The 20,791-nt window shown below is 33.9% G+C and overlaps 1 protein-coding gene across 2 annotated transcripts; it reads left to right on the forward strand.

Moving 5' to 3' along the window:
- The first annotated feature begins 13,028 nt into the window (after positions 1–13,028).
- Positions 13,029–20,760, forward strand: LOC126702123 (uncharacterized protein C1450.15). 2 transcript variants are annotated; one of them, XM_050400754.1, is made up of 8 exons: positions 13,029–13,771; positions 13,859–13,915; positions 13,992–14,034; positions 15,260–15,314; positions 17,588–17,636; positions 18,005–18,072; positions 18,229–18,337; positions 20,480–20,760. In XM_050400754.1, exons 1-8 carry the CDS (start codon positions 13,613–13,615, stop codon positions 20,591–20,593), a joined length of 654 nt encoding a protein of 217 aa, XP_050256711.1. In that variant the 5' UTR covers positions 13,029–13,612; the 3' UTR covers positions 20,594–20,760. The 2 variants fall into 2 exon arrangements, with proteins under 2 accessions (XP_050256711.1, XP_050256710.1); XM_050400753.1 differs by having other exon boundaries at positions 13,032–13,771; positions 13,850–13,915.
- Positions 20,761–20,791: the final 31 nt, after the last annotated feature.

The following is a 20,791-nucleotide window of genomic DNA, read 5'->3' on the forward strand; positions in this document are numbered from 1 at the left end:
GGTAAGACAGACGCTCCCATTTTGGAAGTGACCAACGGATTGACCCATGCATGCAAATTGTATCAGTCAAAACACTAATTGGAGGTTGGCATGGCCTTTATTTGCTTCCACTCTTTTCTGTCTTTTTACATACCCGAAAGCAACACGTCGAGGGGTTTCTCGATCAATGGGGAGCTTTGTTAGTACAACACCCTCTATTTATTCAGTCCCTTCTTGTCTTTAACTTTCCCATTTTACTAGTCATTCTCTGATCTCTCACTTTCTTTTCAGGCAAAAGATCCAAATCCGTTACTGTTCATAATGGATACTTTTTATTCTGTAATTTTATTTTAATTTTTTTTTTTTTTACTGGTTCGGTTAACATGGATTCGGTTAATGTATGTCCTTAAAGTATATATTAATAATCTATTTTTAATAACATTTTATGATGAAATGAAAAAACTGAAAAATAAATAAATAATTTTTTAAATCTCTTAAAAAAATTTTTTTAAAATAATTTACTAATGTATACAGTACACGTTAATAAAACCAGCATTAAAGGAGAGAATGTTTGTACTACTGTTCATTCTCATACAAAAATGACTCTTCAACGCGAATATGGGTTTATGTGTACGTGGCCCTCCATCCAATGCTGGATGAGTGGCAAAGCTTTGGAACTTAGCGAACTGAGTTGTACAGTGATTTTAATTAGACAAACATGTTTACATAAGAGTTTGTGCTTGATGGATCTATGTTACTATTGGACTGATTTGTTGTGTAATAACCTTAGATTGGAACCAGTGATAGTAAAAACAAATAAATCAGAAAACAAACATAGAGAATATAACACTTTATACTGAGTGCCTCCTCCAAAAGAAAGGTCAAATCCATAACTGGAGAATATGATTATTATAAATCAACCTCTCTAACAAAATCAAATGACTCTTTTTCTTGAGGGTATTTTTTTTACTGAGGTTTGTTACTTAAAAAAGTTGTCAAAATAATAAATTTAAGATTTAGTATCAAATACCATGGGTAAAAACGAGTAATGACTACAAATTTCATATACCATTTTTTGTGTATCATTTTATATTCTACAAATCACAACTTACTATGTGTATGATTTTTTTCCATTTTCAACTCCAGTTATTTTATATTGAAAGTAAAATCAATACATGAAAAGTTGTTATTGGTAGAACATAGAGTGGTACACAAAAAATTGTAAAAAGAATTTTTATTCCCATTGAATCTCACCACACTCAAGTTGAATCACAGTCAACTCAATATAATTGGAGCTTTACTGAAATAATTTTAAGTGGGACCTTTATATTTAAATTTCAATTAAAATAAATTTTATTTAATATTAACTGAACCATGATTATTTTGATGAGTTTAAAAAGTATTATAAAGACAGTTTTATTAATACTAATAACATTACACACACTACTCTTCACTATTTCACTCTTTGCTTTTTTTTATTTCCTTGCACTTATTTTCTATCTCACTTGTTGGTTTGGAAGAACAACCTATGCTATACTATATACTAAAGAGAAAGCATTAAAAACCTATCAACCTACAAGTTGAAAAGCTTGAATGAATGATAAAGAAAAGTCAAGAATAGAAACTTCTCTTCATCTTGACGTTGCACATGCCTTCCTTGCTTTCTTCACATCTTGTTTTTCTCACATAAAAAATTCTCTAACTAAAGTATCATATTGTCTCTGTTACTTTCTAGCCAACCTAAGGACATGCAAAGATGTATCATACTAACACGTACATGCACAAATGTAAAATACTTGAACAAACAATTACTGGCCTATGCAAGTCGATCGGTGATGACTCTTACATTTTTATCTTCCCATATGGAAAGATCCTTAAGCCAATTTACATTCCTTTACTAACACACATGCACATATGTTAAATACTTGAACAAACAATCACTTGCCTTCAAGGCATGAAGCATACCTCACTTACTAAGCAAGAAGGACTCACCTTCAAGCATGAGTCACCATTTATTTGCTTTTTGTTTGACACCTCACCCTCATGGCCAGCCACTCCCACACTAATTTTCTGTAATCCACACTTTTACTCTTACTCTTTCACTCTTTTTCAAGAACAAAGAACAAAAACTATATATTTGAAGAGGTAAGACACAAAATCTGAATATTTGCATGCTTTCCTTATCTCTCAACTTCATGTTTAATGTTTTGATGTTTGCATGTTTAGATTTTAGGCTAGGGAACGATGTTCGGAAATATTTGATTCACTTGGTTAATAGGTTTTAATGCCATGTTGCTTGAGTACAAAAGCATGTTGATATTCAAGGATCACTTTTGGTTTCTTGACCGACTTGTGGAACTTATTTGTTAATTTTCTATGATACAATTTATTGGAATATTTTTATATAAATTATTAAAATTTATTATTTAAGTGAATTGATGAAATCAGTTTTCTTTTTACCAATTTCAAAGCTTTTATGTTTGTAATAATTTGTAAGTTATTTTGTGTGTGTATATATATAATTTTAGTATTTTTTTTTTTTAGAAAACAATAATACTTATTAGAACATACAAACACGAAAGTAATATATATGGTTTTTTAAACAGTCTTATAATATTACATAACCATAGTACCACTACAAAATGGTCTAACCTTTGTAGTTGTAGCCTGAGGATATAAGAACTGAAACTCTAACACACAAAATCAATGTGGGATAAACATCCCTATTTTTTTTTAGGAAATAATAATACTTATTAAAACACACAAATACGAAAGTAATATATAAAGTATATAACCAAAGTATTACCACAAAATAGTCTAACCTATAATTTGAGTATTTAAATGGCTATAAATATTCTCAACTAAATGAACATTTGGTGGCCCAATGTATATGCCAATATTTGCTTACCAAATACATTGTCATTTCCTAATGAAAACGTTTTGTCTAGATTGTCGAGGGAATATACAGAATAGCACAGTGAAGAGGGAGAATATCATAAGTTAAGATGCGTTAGAAAGAATATTGGAAACTAGCATCTCGAGTTTAACAGGCTCGATTTCAATCTATAGATCTCGAGTCTTAGAGACTCGAGTTCCAAAAAGAAAAACCGCTCGATTTTGTACTTGGAGATCTGAAGAAAAATGGAGGAAGAACGATTTGAGGCACGATCTGAAGAAACGAAGAGACGATTTAAAGAGGAAGATCTTATTTGAAGAGGCGCGATCTGGTCTTTAGATCTGCCGTCGAAGAACGAAGAAGAAGAACTGGTCTTCAGATCTGCCATTGAAGAACGAAGAAGAAGAATGAAGAACGAAGAATGATCTGACACTCTGAAGAACGAAGAAGAAGTGAAACTCGAGTTTGAAAAACTCGATTTCCACAAATCGAGACTTAAAAACTCGATTTTTATCTTGAAACTTGAGTTTTAGACACTCGAGATGCTAGTTTTCAACATTGTTTTGAAACGTGACAACTAATTAAATTTTTTAATATTTAATGTTATTTGAAAATAAAATTCCTAGATTGTCTTTAAAACGTATTTGACCACTAAAAGCAAGTTATGATATTTCCATTTATATAATTCAACTTTTTCATAACATTATATGAGAATGGTTAATTATATATAGACTACTATTTTCTTTGGAATTGATCGGTCAAAGCTATTGAAGAAGATATTTCTTATATTAATTCCTATTATCATGAATTTTAAGTGTGTTTTTTGTTCTATATATATATATATATATATATGTACGGTCAAAACATAGAATATATGAAAAAAAAAAAAAAAAAAAAAAAAAAACAGATGATTCTATCTTAACCCAGAAATTATATATATAAAAATAAGTGGGGGATTGTTGAAATATTTTTATATAAATTATTAAAATTTATTATTTAAGTGAATTGATGAAATCAGTTTTCTGTTTACCATTTCAAAGCTTTTATGTTTGTAATAATTTGTAAGTTATTTTGTATATATATAATGGAAAAATTATTGAATACTTTGGGATTACCCATATATAATGTTAGTATTTGAATGGCCATAAATATTCTCAATTAAATGAACATTTAGTGGCTCAATGTATATGACAATATTTCCTTACCAAATACATTGTCATTTCCTAATAAAAACGTTTTGTCCTGATTGTCTTTAAAACGTATTTGACCACTAAAAGCAAGTTATGATATTTCCATTTATATAATTCAATCTTTTTAGGACATTATATAAGAAGAGAAATGATATTCTCAATTAAATGAACATTTAGTGGCTCAATGTATATGACAATATTTCCTTACCAAATACATTGTCATTTCCTAATAAAAACGTTTTGTCCTGATTGTCTTTAAAACGTATTTGACCACTAAAAGCAAGTTATGATATTTCCATTTATATAATTCAATCTTTTTAGGACATTATATAAGAAGAGAAATGATATGTCTACAACATTTTTACAACAAATCCTAAGTAGCAAGTTGTTACTAATTGTTATTGTTGGGGCAAAAAAGTAATTGTAGCGTTAGTTTGAAATTTGAACCAATAACAACTAACCACCTGTGATTTATTGTAAAAATGTTGTAGACATAGTTAGTTATATATAGACTACTATTTTCTTTGGAATTGATCGGTTAAAGCTATTGAAGAAGTTATTTCTAATATTAATTCCTATTATCATGAATTTTAACAGGGTTTTTTTGTTCTTTACAGTTAACTTAACTGGTAAAGTCTCTGATGATTGTATAAGAGATATGAGGTTCAATCCCCGTTTACACTAAAAATTGATTGGTATCTTGATTTGATGATAAAGAGTTATTATTAGGAATGGACGCCATAGGTTAAAACTCTCTAAAAAAAAAAATTTAAGTGAGCTCTATTAGTCTCTTAAGTTTAAAAAATGAGCATTGTTAGTCATTCCGTTAACAACTATTAATGTTATTGACTATGTGGTTAACAGAATAATGACGTGACTTCTTTAATTGAGTTGGTCTAATACAAAGCAACCTAGTCAATTAAAAAATTATGTAAGCTCCAACCCACCAAAAATATTTTTTTTTTAAGCAAAAACAAAAGAAGCCAAACCAAACCCACGCCTCCTAACCTTCATCAATCATGGCCATCAAAGCTCATGATGGTCATCCACCTCTTTTACCTAGCTAAATCTATGAGTTTAGGTATAGAATTCTACGAATCTATTCTTCCCCAAGATAGCCCACAAAAGGAACTTACATAAAAACCCAAAAATGAAGAAGAAATTTTAGGTTGGTTGAGAGAGATCTTAGTTTGAAATTGGTTGAAGAGAAGCAATGGCTGAGGAGGAGGGGTGGGCCACCTCTGCCTCTCCAACGCCGACGCCATCAACTAGAGTCATTGAGTCCTCACATGATAGCTTATTAGTATGTGGTGGTTGACACAAAATATGAAGGAAACTAAGGTTTTTGTCTCTGTTTTTTTTTTTTTTTGGAGAGAGAAGAACAAAATGGACTTAACTTGATGTAGTCAAAATGTAGGCTTTACAATCATGAACATTATTGGATTGCTTTATTTTCATGAAGACTTAATCCATCCAATTCTAATTCTAGTAATAGATTCTCACTTTTCACCCACAGTGTACGGTAGAGGGTCAGAGGTTGATGGTGGAGAGATGGTTGTGATTAATTTGGGATTGTGATGGAGGTGGGAAAGATAAATTGAGGAGTGAAGAGATTGTTCCCTTTGTTTTGCTTATATGGACCTAACCTAGATTTTAATTGATGTGTCTTATTTTGGTTGGTCTAAGAATGTAAAAAGATGCCACATCATTTTTCTGTTAACCACATGTACAACAATACTAACGGCAATTAATAAAATGACTAATAACGTTTTTTCTTTGAACTTGAGGGACCAATAGTACTCACTTGAAACTTAAAGGACCAATTGTGGTCACAGGGTAAACTTCAGGGACTAATAGTGTAATTTCGCCATTTTCTTTGGAATTGATTGGTCAAAGCTATTGCGAAAGTTATTTCTAATATTGATGACACTCCAAAGGCACATTTTACTGGATTGAGCTTCATCTTGTACTTTTGGAGCGTGTCAAAGGTTTCTCTTAGGTCGTCTAAGTGTTCTGCATTTGTCTTGCTTTTAACGAGCATGTCGTTGACATAAACTTCTACATTCTACTCGATTTGCTAGCTAAACATGTGGTTCACCAACCTTTGATATGTGGCTCCAACATTTTTTAGTCCAAAGGGCATTATCTTGTAGCAATAGAGTCATTGGCTTATGACGAATGCCATTTTCTCCTAGTCTTCTTCGCTTATGCGAATTTGATTGTATCCTGAAAAGGCATCCATAAGTGTTAATAGCTCATGTCTTGAAGTTGAATCAACTAGTTGAGGTCTGTGAAGTCGACACACACCCTCCATTTCCCATTTGACTTCTTTACCATGACGAAGTTAGTTAGCCATTTTGGGTAATAGACCTCTCGGATAAAACCTGCTGCTAAGAGCTTGTCTACTGCTTCCATGATGGCTTTGTTTTGCTCAGGATCAAATACTTTTCGTCTCTGCTGGACGGGCTTCCTCCTTGGATCTACATTTAGACGGTGTTCTATGATACTTCTAACTATACCAGGCATATCTTCATGAGTCCAGGAAAATACATCCATATTTTCCTTTAGGAAGGATATGAGGTCATCTACTACTGCTGACAGTAGAGTCGCTCCTATCTTGGTGGTTTTGAATGTATCTCCTTCTACCAGTTTCACCGTCTTCAACTCTTTTACTGGTTCTTGTTGATTTTCTTCGACTATCTAGGTATGGTTTTCTTTCCCTGCAATTACTGCTTAGTAGCACTCTTGGAATAACACCTGATCCCCATAAATCTCTCCTATCCCATTGTCAATTGGAATTTTGACTTTGAGGTAATACATCAAAGTAGCAGCTTTCAGGCGATTGAGAGTTGGTCTTCCTAAAATGATATTATAGGACAATGGGCAATCAACTATGGGAAAATCGATATCTTTAGTTACTTGTGCAGGATAGGTTCCAGTTGTGACAGATAGGGAAATAATCCCCTTTGGATTGACTCGGTCTCCACTAAAACTAACCATGGGAGACTCGAAAGGACGAAGTCTTTTTAGGTCAAGTTTCATTTGCTGGAAGGCTGTCATATACATGATTTCTGCCGAGGTTTCGTTGTCGATCAATACTCGACGAGTGTTGCATCCTTCTATTGCAAGCTTAATTACAAGCGGATTGTCATGAGGCTGTTTCACTCCTTTGGCATTGTGTTTTGAAAGCACGATGTCCTCTACTCCGGTCCTTCTACACTTCATCATTGGGTGTCCTGCATGAACATTGCTAACCTGTCTTTGGTAGGTTCTTCACAAAGATTTGAACGACCCCCAGTAACCGGCCCTCTAGTGATCATTCTTATTTCACCAACAGTGGCCCTAACATCTTTCTCGTCATCTTCTTTGACATAGTTTGCTTGGGCTTTTCTTCTATCTGGTGATGATGATGGTCTTTTTTTATGAACTTCTGTAATTTCCCTAATTATATCAATTTTCCAATTTACCCATTCAGGTTTCTGCATTCTTCAGTAGTGTTGCTGTGATCTTTGAGGAACCAGCAATATTTCTTCTAATCTCGTTTGTGTGGCAATGAAGTCAAAGGTTTTGGCCACTTCAAGCTTGGATCCTCCTTGATCTGTAATAAAACATTTTTCATAGGCATATTCAGAAGGGTAAATTTACCATTTTCTTCAAGAGGCTCGAACTGCCCTTTGCATTCTTAATTAGGGGAGCGATCCTTCTTTTCTTTCTTCTTGTGTCGAGGCTTATCAATGTCGTCTATCTTTTCCTTGCCATCCATCCCCTTTGTTGTCAATTCATCTTCTCCGTTCATGTACTTTTGAGCTGCAAAAAGGAGATCCATCATTGTCATTGGTGGAGTTTTGGCCAAGGAAAAGATAAAATCTTTGGTCGTTAGACCAGCTTGGAAGGCCATCAGTTGGACTTGGTCGTACGCTTCATCCGCCTCCAGGATTGCTCGACTGAAATGTTTCACATAGGCCCTTAAAGTTTCTCCTTCTTGCTATTTCACTGTTAGTAGATGGGAAGTCGGCCTTTTATGCCTTTGAGCCCCGATGAAATGACAAACAAAGGAATCACTTAACTGATCGAAGTTTGCTATTGAGGATGACTCTAGCTTGCTAAACCAAACTCAAGCAGCTCCTTTAAGAGTTGTTGGGAAGGATTTGCACATCACTTCGTCAGGTGTCTTCTGAAGGTTCAGTAATGTCTTGAAAGAATCAATGTGATCTAACGGGTCTGCATGCCCGTCATAAGATTCTAGTTAAGGGAGCCTGAACTTTTGCGGGAGTGGGCATTCTAGGACTTCACTAGTAAAGGGTGAATTTGTTCTTTTGATTATCCCATCTAAGTTTTTGGTAGATTTCCCTTTTAGAGCATTCTTCATCTCATCCATTTCTTTCCTCATGTTTCTCAAGAGCTCATCATTATTGCGATTGGGCTGCTCTGTTCACCTGGAATTGGACCGCTCCGTTTGTTTGGAACTTTCTTCTCTATTACTAGTTAGGGGGCTGTGGCCCTTATTGTCGACATTGTTTCGATGACACTGGCGAGGATTGGGCATATTACTATTCTCATGGGAGAGGCGTTGCCTTAATTCCTCATTCTGCTTGGTCAATTCTTCAACACTCGCTGCTAGTGTTTGAATTTGCTGGATCATCTACATTGGATCAAGTGGGGTTGAAACTTGGATCCATTGTGTTGTTTGAATGGTAGAGCTATGAAAATCTGTATGATTCAGATCTACTATCCCTACAGACGGCGCCAAATTGATGAAGCCAAAAATGGTCGTCAGTCGATAACCTCATCAGAGCTTATGACGAGGTAACGTTCCCTACAAAGATGAGAGAGAAAGACATCGGAGTGATGTTAGCCAACGGTTCTCCGATGATATAGTCAATAGAGTTCTTAATATCTCTCAGAGAATAAGAATGTAATTTTGTGTGTTTAGAATTGTTACCTTGTTTATGGTGCTTTGTGGCTTATTTATAGCCTTCATATAGCCATTGGGAGCCTCATTATGAATGTAACTGTCGTAGACCTCTTAATGGCTCTCTTGACTATTTGAGTAACGTCTACCTGAGCTTAAATTGAGATTTGAACCCAACCCCTTTTAGAAAAATCCCCAATTTTAAAAACCTAAGTTAATTTTTGCATAATCTAAGACAAAAATGAAAAGAATGTTTAAGAAAACATACCTTGAAGTTGATTTTGCAGAAAATAAGCTTGAAAATGATGGGGTTTTGAGTGAAAGACAGTTTTGGATTGAGAAAGGTTCGAGGGAGGCAAGGCGAGGGAAATAGAGAGTGTTTAAAAAAACTGTCAAATCAGCCTTATAAAACTGAAAACACGCATTTTTCGCGGGTTAGGCAGTCGTGAAAAACACCACTAAAGCATAGAAGCTTTTGCGAGAAGCTTTTAGTCGCGAAACAATCGCGATAGCCTCTGTATGAAACTTGTGTTTTTCCAGTTTTTGCCTAAAAATCATTTCGCGGGAAGTGCTTGGTCGCAAAATAGTTGCGAGACAATCGTGATACTCTCTATATGAAAATGAGATTTTTAGATTCCCTTAAACTATTTTCGTGGGAAGCTCTTAGTCGGGAGCTTCTCGTGAAAATGCCTTTGAACAAGATTTTTAAGAACAACACAAAAATGCATTTTGAACAAAAACTAAAAGCGCGAAGGTATAAAATCACTTTCAAAAACATATAAAATACTTAAAAATATTTTTGGGTTTGATCGGCAAGTAATTGAGCATACACATCACATTTGAACATGTACAATCACACAAATGAGATAAGCATTAATTGAATTAAACTTGTGTGTTGTGGGTGAGTATCAAATGTGGAATAATCCTTAGACTAGAGTGAAATTTCAATGATCAATTCAATCAAGTCATACACGATTGGTATTAAGTCAAGTGGACTATCTCAATTATAAAAATGAGCATATATTACCTCCCACAAAAAAAATGATTACAAATAGAATGTCCGACCAATAGAATGTTGCCGAGGGATTTGGGTTGTAATGTATGACTAAAAAATTGTTTAACCCCTTTTAATTGGTATGTCTTGTTAATGAAAATCCCCTACTTTCATTAAACACTTTCCATCAATTTGAGCTTACAAGGGTATAGAAACTTTATGAGATAGTATCTTTTATGAATGGTGACTATGACAGTGATGACTTTGAGAGCATACAATAAAAAAAATAAAAATAAAAAAGGAGAGAAATTTCTTAATTGTAGTAGTAAATTTTGTATTCCTATTGTGTTAGGTGCCCACATATTCCATTTAAATGGGTACTCCTTCAGTTTATAAGAATTAGAGTTCTTTGTGGAATGGCCTACTTGTTCAATGGGTGGACTTAAGTTTTACTCATTTCCTTCTCTTTTCCTTCAAAAGCATTTTACTATACTAAATCATCTATATAAAATTTTAAATACATAATGGATATTTAACGGGTGCAAACACTCCCAAGAGTGAGATAGAGTGTGGTGTAGGTCAGTTATTTGGGATTGAAAGTGAGGATCAAATGTTTACCAAAAAAAAAATAAAGTGAGGATCAAATGTCCCTCGAAGAACATGCACTTGAAGGACATGCGCAACAAGAATATGACCAACTGATGTTGCAATTTGAAAAGCAACAACAAACCATGTTTTCAACTTTTATTGGATATATATTTTATCATTTATTATATATGAAGAGGAAAAAGACTGGTAGTGACGAATCAGATTATATGGACGGCCTGCTAAACAAATAGGCTAGTAATGGACGGATCCTATGTGAACGGACAAAAGGATGGACGGACATAAAGGCCACATGGCACTTAATTAATCATTATGTGGTCTCCAAGAAACCCTAAAGGGAAATAGCTTGCATCTCACGATTAACCCTAACCCATAAAATCCCAACATGAATAGGATTCTAATACGAAAAAGATTCTAGAAGTTACGCCCATTAATGAAGATCTTTCCTATATGGAAAAAAACTTGTTGCGCAAGCGTAGAAGTTTGATTCTACACTACTATAAAAATCCAAAGACCCTTAGAAAATAGGTACGCATAATTCACCTTAACTTTGGCACTCTAGAGTTGTGAAAAGTTCTAACTTGATCTTCGGAGGGTATTTGGCCGACACCACACCGGTGCTCTCTGTTAGGTTTTCTCTTTTTATTGTGCAGGTATCGTTTCAAGTGTGCAAGGACTGTGTGGCTCACTGGTGATTTTTGGCATCATCAATATATATATATATATATATATATATATTTGGAATTAAAATAAAAGAAAGTTCGGCATCATCAATATATATATATTTGAATTAAAATAAAAGAAAGTTTTTGAATATATACACGTAGCAAGGGCTAGGTCTTTATATCTTATTGGAATAGAAATTATTGATTAGAGTATCTCCAATAGATTAGACAAACCCAAAATCCTTTCAATTTTAGATAGCGAACCCCAAAATCAAGCTCCAACAATTTCTTTATCTTAGGAAAAGAAAATTATAAATGAGCTACAATGACTCTCTTTATATTGATAGTTACTATAGCCTGTAGATAAATTTATAATAAGTAATATTTTATTATTTTATAATAAAATTTTTATTTTATTATAAAATATTACTTATTTATTAAAAAAATTTAGGTTAATTTTATGAGAATAAATTTAATACAGAGATCATGTAAACCATTCCTTTTTCTCCACACACACACACACACACACAAAAAAAAAAAAAAAAAAAAAAAAAAAAAAAAAAAAAACTCCAATTGCATCAAGCCACAGCACTTTTGACACAAAACTTCTCTCACTCACATGCAAACAACCCTCATATGTTTAAAAGGGTAATTGTTGTTTAGTTGCTACACACAGCATACAACTGTAAATATACATGAATTTTGCACTAAAATCATTATTTTAGTTCAAATTTTGCTTTTTTTTAACAATTGTGTGCAAGAGTGTGTATAATTAACACCACCCTTTTTAAAAAGACTTAATTAGAGGATATTATGGAGCAGGTTTGGCAGGGGGGAAATGTTGTCAAACAGTTTGTCCCAATTTGAAGAGATTTACATTTTGTAGGTCAAAATACACTATTGGTCATGGTTTTAAAAATCGGACTGGATCAGTCGGTCGCAGGTTCGATTGGTTGAATCGAGAACTAGCCACCAGTTCAATCTAAAAAAACCCCAAAAACCAATCAAAACCGGCCAAAATCAGTCAAAAACCAAGAATCGAGGCAAATTCGGTTTTTCCCCAATCCCCTTTTTTAATCATGCTATTGGTTCGTAAACTTTCAAATAATCTATTAATTTTTGTTAGTTTTCTTTCCTACATGTCATATAGGAAAATGATATGGCTTGATAATTTTTAGGCTAAATTACAAATTAAGACCTCTAACTTTGTTCAAAATTCGATTAAGTTCTCTCTCAAAAATTGAGATTAGTTTTTTTTTTTTTTTTTTTTTTTTTTTTTTTTTTTGAGTTTATTAAATAAAAAAAATCCAAAAAAAAAACCCTAATAAAAATGATTTAAAAAAAAAAGGAAATTGAATTTTTATTTTATTTTTTATTATCAAATTTCAGGCAAACGTTTCCCTAACTAAACAGAAAAAAGAAGGGGAAAATTTGTTTTTCTTTCCATTTAGCAAAAAACAAAAAAAAAAGTTTGAGGAATTGGGAGGTGTTTGGATCTATGGGTTAGGGAAGGAGCGGCTCCTCTCCTGTTTCTTTTTTTTTATTTATACAAGATAAAATTCTACTATAAGTATATATGTGTGTGAAACTCCCTCCTGAAAACTTAAACCCCGAACCTTTCCTCCCACACCTCACAAGTATACCATCACAGGTCTGCAGTGGTACTCCTCCCCTGTTTCAAAGTCTTCAGTTCCCTCTTTTTTCTTCCAGATTAAAGACACGTGGAAACAAAATAATCTAAGGGTCATAACATAGACACGTCAAATACAATTTTCATTTTTTTTTTTTTTTGCCCCACTCTCCTTCTCTTCCTCTGTCTCTCTTACACGAGTCACCAAACTACCGTACAAACGAAGGCAAAAGAAAGAAGACGAAGGAGAGGAAGAAGAACTGAGATCAATCTGGTGGCTTTTTGAGTGAAACGAATCGGCAAAGAAGAAGAAGAAGGCGGAGAAGGAGAGGAAGAAGAACTGAGATCAATTGGCCTCTCTTCTGTGTGGTTTTGATCTTCTCCACCATTATTGGGACTCTTGCTAGCTAGCTAAAGTTTTGATTTAGGCTTTTTTTTTTTTTTGGGAAGGAAAAACAAAGTCTAATTCTAGGGTTAGTGGGGGATTTAGAGCAAAATTTGCAGAAATTCCAAAGATTCTGTCCACGCTTGCTAGAGCCAAGGAATTTACCTTGTAAGCTCCTCCTTCGTTTGCACAGTAACTTGGTGACTCAGTGAGAGAGACAGAGGAAGAGAGAGGGGCAAAGAAGAGAGAAAGAAAGAAATATAATTCTATGAAATTGTTTAGTTTCCAGCTCTGATCTATGCTTTCATAGTCAGAAGCAGCAGATACAAATTGTGTGGATCGTTAGTTTGTAAGCATGAGCACTAATGCAAAAGTCTCAGCAGATGCAGAAGTAGTTTGTGTCCAATTGATGTTAGGGTTGGTCCTACCCCTACCCCTAGCCCTCTTCATAGCCTACAATCTTTACTCCATCAACCTTCTCTCTCACCCTTCTCTCACTCTTTCTCTCATCTCGGTAAACCCCCCCACACTCCCCTCTTTTTTTCTTTATTTTTTTTTAGTTTCTTTTCCTAATTTTAATACTTTCTTTTAGGTCATTCAGTGCCCAATTGTACTTCTTCTCTACGGTCGCCTCCGAAAGAATCGCAAACATTGCTCGGTAAATTCCAAATTCTTGACTATATTTACTTGTGATTTTTTTTTTTTTTTTCTAATTTATTGTCTTTTAATTACAGTACTTGAAAGCTGTGGGACGAGGCTTACTAGGACTTCCTATTGGTTAGTCTTTGCCTTTTTCTTTAACTCTTTTCATTTAAATTTGGATAAATTTGTAGATTCAGTTAGTTCGGGATTCGATATTGAGAATGATACAAGTGAATGAGTGTGGATGTTGTACGGTGAATGATCCTGAGGGGTTTGCGTTTATATGTGTATGTTATGAATGCCCGTCAATTCTAATAAAGATGTCATTTGGAATGACCCATCAAAGATAATTTAAAGTTGTATGTATTATGCTTTTAAGTTTTCAATATTATATGCCATTGTGTTGCCATTGTTCGTAAGTTCACTACTCATGATTATGCATACACGTCCCAGCTGTTGTTGTGCTTTTGGATAGACCATGCTTCTGATATAAAAAAGAAAAGAAGAATGTGCTGAACTGGTTTAGAAGACTTAATTAGTTCAAGAATTTCTTTGGGCATCGTGTTCAGTTAATGATGCTTTGAGTCATGTCATGCCTTCATTTGTTTTAAGATGTTGTGCACAATCTTTAGAATTTTATGTTCTTTGATTCGTGCTCATAAGACATTTTAGAATGCACATTTATTCCAAAGTTAAAACCCTCCTTATCTTGACAAGTTTGGACAATCAAAATATGGTTGAAATGTGTAAGTGGTAACGATAAACATCTATAGTTATTGTCCTTGTTTGAATTCATCTTTCCATGTTTACACTATAAAATGTTGGGCTCTATACCCTAGACAGTTACAATAGTGACCACAACAATAAATAAAGATTCTACAAAATGTTAACAACCTCATTTACTAAAATATTTTACATTAATTGGTTTCACATGTTCAGTTCACTTTTCCCTCAAAAAAAAAAAAAAAAGTTTACTACACAGAACATCTTATGATCACGACACCTAAATGAAGATTTTGTACCAATTTTCTATTGCCCACTCGACTGGGCTGGTGCATCCTCACCAGGGGAAGGGGATACCCCTGCGTTAAACTTGTCTGTGGTTGGTTTGTTGTTTAGCATAGGTAGAGCACTTGAGTTGCCCAGCTAGGGAACTGTATATGATGACATTACTTGAAGTTATTTGATCCAAAACATAATAATTGTTGTATGTACTTCATCATATATTCAATTTGAACAGTTAGCCTATTCTTAATATTTTTCCTTCATTTTTTTTATTAAGTAATTTCTTTTCTTGCTGTCTAATTTGTAAGTGTCAAGGAAAAAAGGAAATATTATGTTTTGTGTTTCTACTTTGTAGGGGCTCTAGTAAATGCTTTGGGAGCTATCGCATTGGGCGCGCCTGTTGGCACTCAGTATGTTCAATACTCTGTTTTTATTACTCTTTTTATCCCAAATTGTTGGTCATATTTAGAAAATTCATCTTTTTAAGGGAATATCATTTAATATCTTGTCTCTTGAATTAAATGATAGAAGTTTCCAAAACTATTCTTAAACAATTTTATCAAACACTCTTAACTCCTTAACAAATTTCTTCTTTCCCAAAATTGGCACCAAGTATTTGGAGTAATATTTTCAGAAGCCTAACTCCATGTTCAAACGTATGGTTCAAAACAAGTTTCAAATACAAGAAAACCTATTGGCGCCAAGCAATAGTTTAACGAAAAGATTGGCTTTATTATATTGCCTATGTTAGAACTTCCATATTCCAAATCTTAAGAGAACACAACGTCTTCCACTATCTTTTTGTCATGGGATTTCCTTATCTATGTTAACCTCTCAATTCTTATTGATCCAAACAAAGATAAATTACATGCTGGGAACAAACCTTTGACAGTCCAAATCAAAAATAAATTTTACCAATGCAGAACAGCAAGCTCAAGTAAATTGAGAATGGAAAGTTGAGAAGAGGGTTCATAACATAACTTATTTTGACAGTAGATTGTTTGGCAACCCCAAAAAAATTAGAATAATTTGGTAATGTAGAAAAGCCTCTCAACATGAGAAATTTGTTGTTGGCGAGGACAAGAATGGTGTGTACTATGGCCAGTTCAAGTATTGGATGAGGATAGTGTGTGTGTTGTAAAATTCTTTCTGATAGTTTTCTAAATATTGTAATAAAAAAAAAAGTGTCATGTAAAGTGCCTACATTAATGCCCTCTTTTTATTTTTGATGTGCTTTTTGTTTTTGTTTGTTTGTTTCTTTTTTTTTTTAATGCTCCTGGAAATACAGTAGGGGCAAAATTGGTAAGTTAATAAGTTAGTAGTGGCTTTTGTCTCTCAAAAGAGGACTAAAATTTTTGGAAATCCCAAAATGTAGTCGAGGACCTACAATTTGGGATGGAGGGAGTTGTATAATGTTGAATTAGAACTTACAGTTGAGGTTGGATGGAAATAGTTATAGTGTTATACATACTGCTGGAATATTTTTTGGACTATTTTTCTCTTCTTCTAATCTTCTCTTGAAAAAGAATGTAAGAACCGTAGTGGCGGATAGATTTAGCTGGGCTATTCTGAACTTCAAAGATAGGTTGTGATTGTTTAATCTCAAGTTTAAATTATGTTTTCAGAATTATGGAGACTGAAACATATGTAAATGCTCCCGGAGCTTAGCACCTATAATTAGTGAATATACTATCTCTGCAATGTGCTAGAGGTGTGATACACACCAATTTATGCCACCTAAACAACTGAAAGCCAACCCAGTAATTACAGTTCACATGGTCATACTAAACCGAATAGATCTTACCTTCTCCGTGCAACCAAACAATCTCAAATCTCCCACACTAGTAGATCCAGCCGTGCCTTGCCTGGCTGTAGAGAAGCTTCAAGGAAGATCTGACATTGTGATATATTTATAAATATTAATAAACTCTGATGCTCTCTCTCTTTGGGAAATCTTAGATTAGAGTTTTTAGCTTGGAAATATTCTCTTGGACAAGCTTGAGCATCATTCTGACCTAATCTATTCAAATGGGGTTTCTTAAATTTATATTTTTTTTTTGAAAAAAATTATAAACCTGTAGGAAAGAGTTGCAGATTGAGTGGTTTAATAAACTTGACCCTACAATCTACTTACTAAAAAAAAAAACTTGACCCCTAGAATCAACAGTGAACATTTACGAGGGAAGAAGAAAGACTCCTTGGAAACAAGTGGGTTCTTGTAGCACTTTCTTACTGTTTGGAAGTACCAACGTACCAGTTTAAAAAACCCTGCTTCAGTCCCAATCAAACTGATAGCGCTGCATGGTGCTTACCTGAGTATGGTGGCTGGATTTGACTGTTGGCTGCAGAGTATGTTGACTGGATTTGACTGGTTTGGGAAGTTTGGGATTGTTTGGTTACCGAAGAAGGTAAAATCTATTTGGTTTAGTGTGAATTGTAATTCCTAAGTTGGCTGTTGGTTGTTTAGGTGGCATTTGTAAATGATGTCTATCATTTTTATTGGGCCACCTCTTGCACATTGTAGGGATTGCATATTCACCAATTGCAGGTGCCGTGCTTCCAAATGATCCTTATATTTAAAACATCTCCCATTTGATAACATATGGACTCTCCTATTAATTTTTATTGAAGATTAAAATAGTGCAAACATGTGTTGATTTTGTACCACACTTGTTGGACGCAGGTACTTTTCACAGACTCTTAACTGGTCTCTTATGATGTCATTGTTCACAGTAAGTATTTAATACATCATAAGCTCCCCTGCTTTACAGTATTGACCTTTCAAACTTTCAGAGTATTTGGGTTTGAATTCCTTCACCTCTTATTAAACTAAAATATGTCTGTTCTATCTCATTCAATAATGTCTGATAATCATCCTCTTCTTAAGGTAAATGACTTCATTGGTATTAGACCATTTACATGTATGATTATGGAATCTCATTTTTCTATTTTTTTTTTACTCTAATTTTTATAGTAAATTATTTTTTTGTGGTTTTGCCCAATGTGCTACTTCTCCGTTCTAGTTCTTCACAAACGTAAGTTTTACCGTTTTGTTCATGTTATGCCTCTTACACATTAATTGTCTTTTGGGTTTTGGCAGATTGTGCCTGCAGCTACTGTGTTTGGGTCATCATGGAAAGATTGGCAACGTATATTTGCACATACTAAGTAAGTTTCCAATTACTACTTGGTTTCTTGCTGTGTAGTTTAGCCAATGGGGCTTATGTTTTTGTTATTATTTCTAACTGGTGTACATATTTGCACACCGTGTCATTTTTCAGATATTTATGTGCTTATATGATAAAACTCGTATTTCACTTGTAGGCCAATGGGATCTGTTGATATTATAATTTGCCTTCCAGCTCATGGAGCTGTTATTGGAGCTTGGTTTGGGGCTTGGCCTATGCCACTTGATTGGGAAAGGCCATGGCAGGTATTGCATTCACCCTTTTTGTTCCTAATGGACTACTTTTAAGCGATATTTTCTTTTCTGTTTCTATTGGGGGTAAAGGGTTTTCTTTTTTCCTGTTCTTTTCTATTTCTTTTTGCTGCTTGTTTTATTATTTTCTTCTTCTGTTGTTTCCATTTGTAAATATTTGTTGTGGAAAATCCTTTATATCTGCTTACTTCTTCTTTTATTTTTTATTTTTTTCTCCCACTTAACTATTTAGGCAAGTTTGTTCTACATTCATCTTAGTAGCATGCACTTTATCCAGTGAGTATATGTTCTTGCATTTGTCTTTATTTCAATTTTTTAGTTTTTTTTTTTTTAAGTTATAAAATTCAATAAACAAGCTCAAAAATGGCGCAACCCTAGTAGGCTAGGACATTTCATTTTGAAGGCGTTTGGATTGCGTTTTTTTTTTCCTGTGTTTGCCTTTTTTTTTAAAAAAATCCAGCGCCTCTCATGAACAGTGCAATTAGGCAAATGCACAGTGATTTCATTAATGAATAGTAACCGAAAAATATTTTTTATTTGTTTTCAGTTTTCAGTTTTCAACAAAATAAGCAGTATTCAAACGCACCCTTTATTAGTTAATGAATTGGAGATAGCATGCTGGGAATTCTCTTCATTCCAATTGTTCTGTGTGCGAGGGCTGTTAGCCTGACAGTATGGTCTGGGAAGATTTGTTTCTTCACCTGTTCCTGGAAGTAGACTATATATCTTTATTGTCTGATCATTCAAATGCCTAATTCTGATCTAGCTTGTTCTAAATCTTTTTTAAAGTAGCATCTGTGTCAGCAAAAGTTCTATGTTGTGTAAGGACATTAGGTATTGTGCTATACCACCAGGGATGCATGAAAAATGCTTTAAAAGTGTTTGTGATCCCAATTGTTTTAACAATATTTGCCTACTCTTTTGGATTGTTATGTCCAATTCTAACCTTACGGGTAACACAATTGGCTAGGACCATGCCTCATAAAGCAAAGGTCTCTAGTTTGAATCTCTCCATTCCCATCTCAGTGCTGAAACTCACTTATCAAAAAAATTTGTTTGATTTATCTACATGATTAGTGGTCCTTGGTTATCTGGTGGATATGAAGAGTGCTACCCTAGTTGTCTGATCTATGTTTATCTTTATTTTGCTACTTTTGCTTGCTTGTACATCTTAATAATAAAGCGATCTTCTGATTGAGGAGAGGAGCTGATGACAAGTTTCCTTTATTGAAAAAATGACTCTTTAAGGATTTAGGCTGCTGTCCTTGCATCACTTTTGTGTTAAACTCATGATTTTTTTTTTTTTTTTTTTTTTTTTTTTTTTTTTTTTTGTATCTCCCCTTCTCCAAAGATGAAAATTATAAATTTTAGAAATATGTATTAACCATTTAACCTCACACCCCCCCTCCCCCACTAGTTACTTGGCAAAAAAAAAAAAAAAAAGATCCTCTGTTTCGTATTAAACCTTCATGGTGAATTTACATAAGCTTCATGGAGTCCAAAGAAGAGTAAAAAGATTAAATAGGATAGCAACAAACTGGGTATCTCTATATATCCTTGAAAGAGTTTGGAGACATCAATTCATGGGTAGATGGGTTTCCAGCCAAATATCAGTTAAAGAATGAATGACTTCACATGACAAGATCCTCTAGAATTTTTTGGGTACCATAAATTTCCTAAAAATCATTCATCCATTTTGAAATTAGTTGATTGGATTTTGCCACATAATCAACATTTAAAGAAACATTGATTATAATCATTTTGGTATCTATCATTGATGTGGTAAAATTCAATCCCCAAAATGTATAGGATTTTAGGAATACTATGGTCGAGTTTAACATAAGAACTCTTGAGAATCCTAATCCCATATGTGGAATTAGGTTGAGATACTTCTGAACTTGCTTGTTTTTATGTTGTGGTAAGAAACATTTTAAGTCTTGTTATGTAACATTAAGCAGCAACCAGTTACACTATTGATGTTGTTTCTTTCCTTCGTATCATTTATAATTCACCTCAATTGATGATTTTTTTTTTTTTTTTTTTTTTAGATGTTTGCTCTAGTTGCCTGTTCTCAAACCACCATTTTTTGTGCTGTATATGATCGTACTGATGCCAGAGATATTTTTCCTTATGTAGGAATGGCCCATTTGTGTGAGTTATGGAGCAATGGCTGGGTACCTGGTTGCCATGGTCGCATCATTTGGCTGTGTTGCTGTGCGTGCTAGATTGCAACATGTCAAACGAGAATAAAATGCAACTTCCAATCATTATGAACTTAAAGAGATACACGAGTTTTTTTCCCCTTCGGCTTTCGATTTTTCACTTTTTGGGTAGGAGTTACATCTGGTTACACACATCTTTATTTATTTATTTTTTAGGATAAAAGGTAAATTGTACAAAGACCATTTGGACTTTCAGATTGTTGCACTAAGACCAGTTCCTTAGTGG

This window comes from Quercus robur, chromosome 10 (genome assembly GCF_932294415.1).
Source record: "Quercus robur chromosome 10, dhQueRobu3.1, whole genome shotgun sequence".
NCBI lineage: Eukaryota > Viridiplantae > Streptophyta > Magnoliopsida > Fagales > Fagaceae > Quercus > Quercus robur.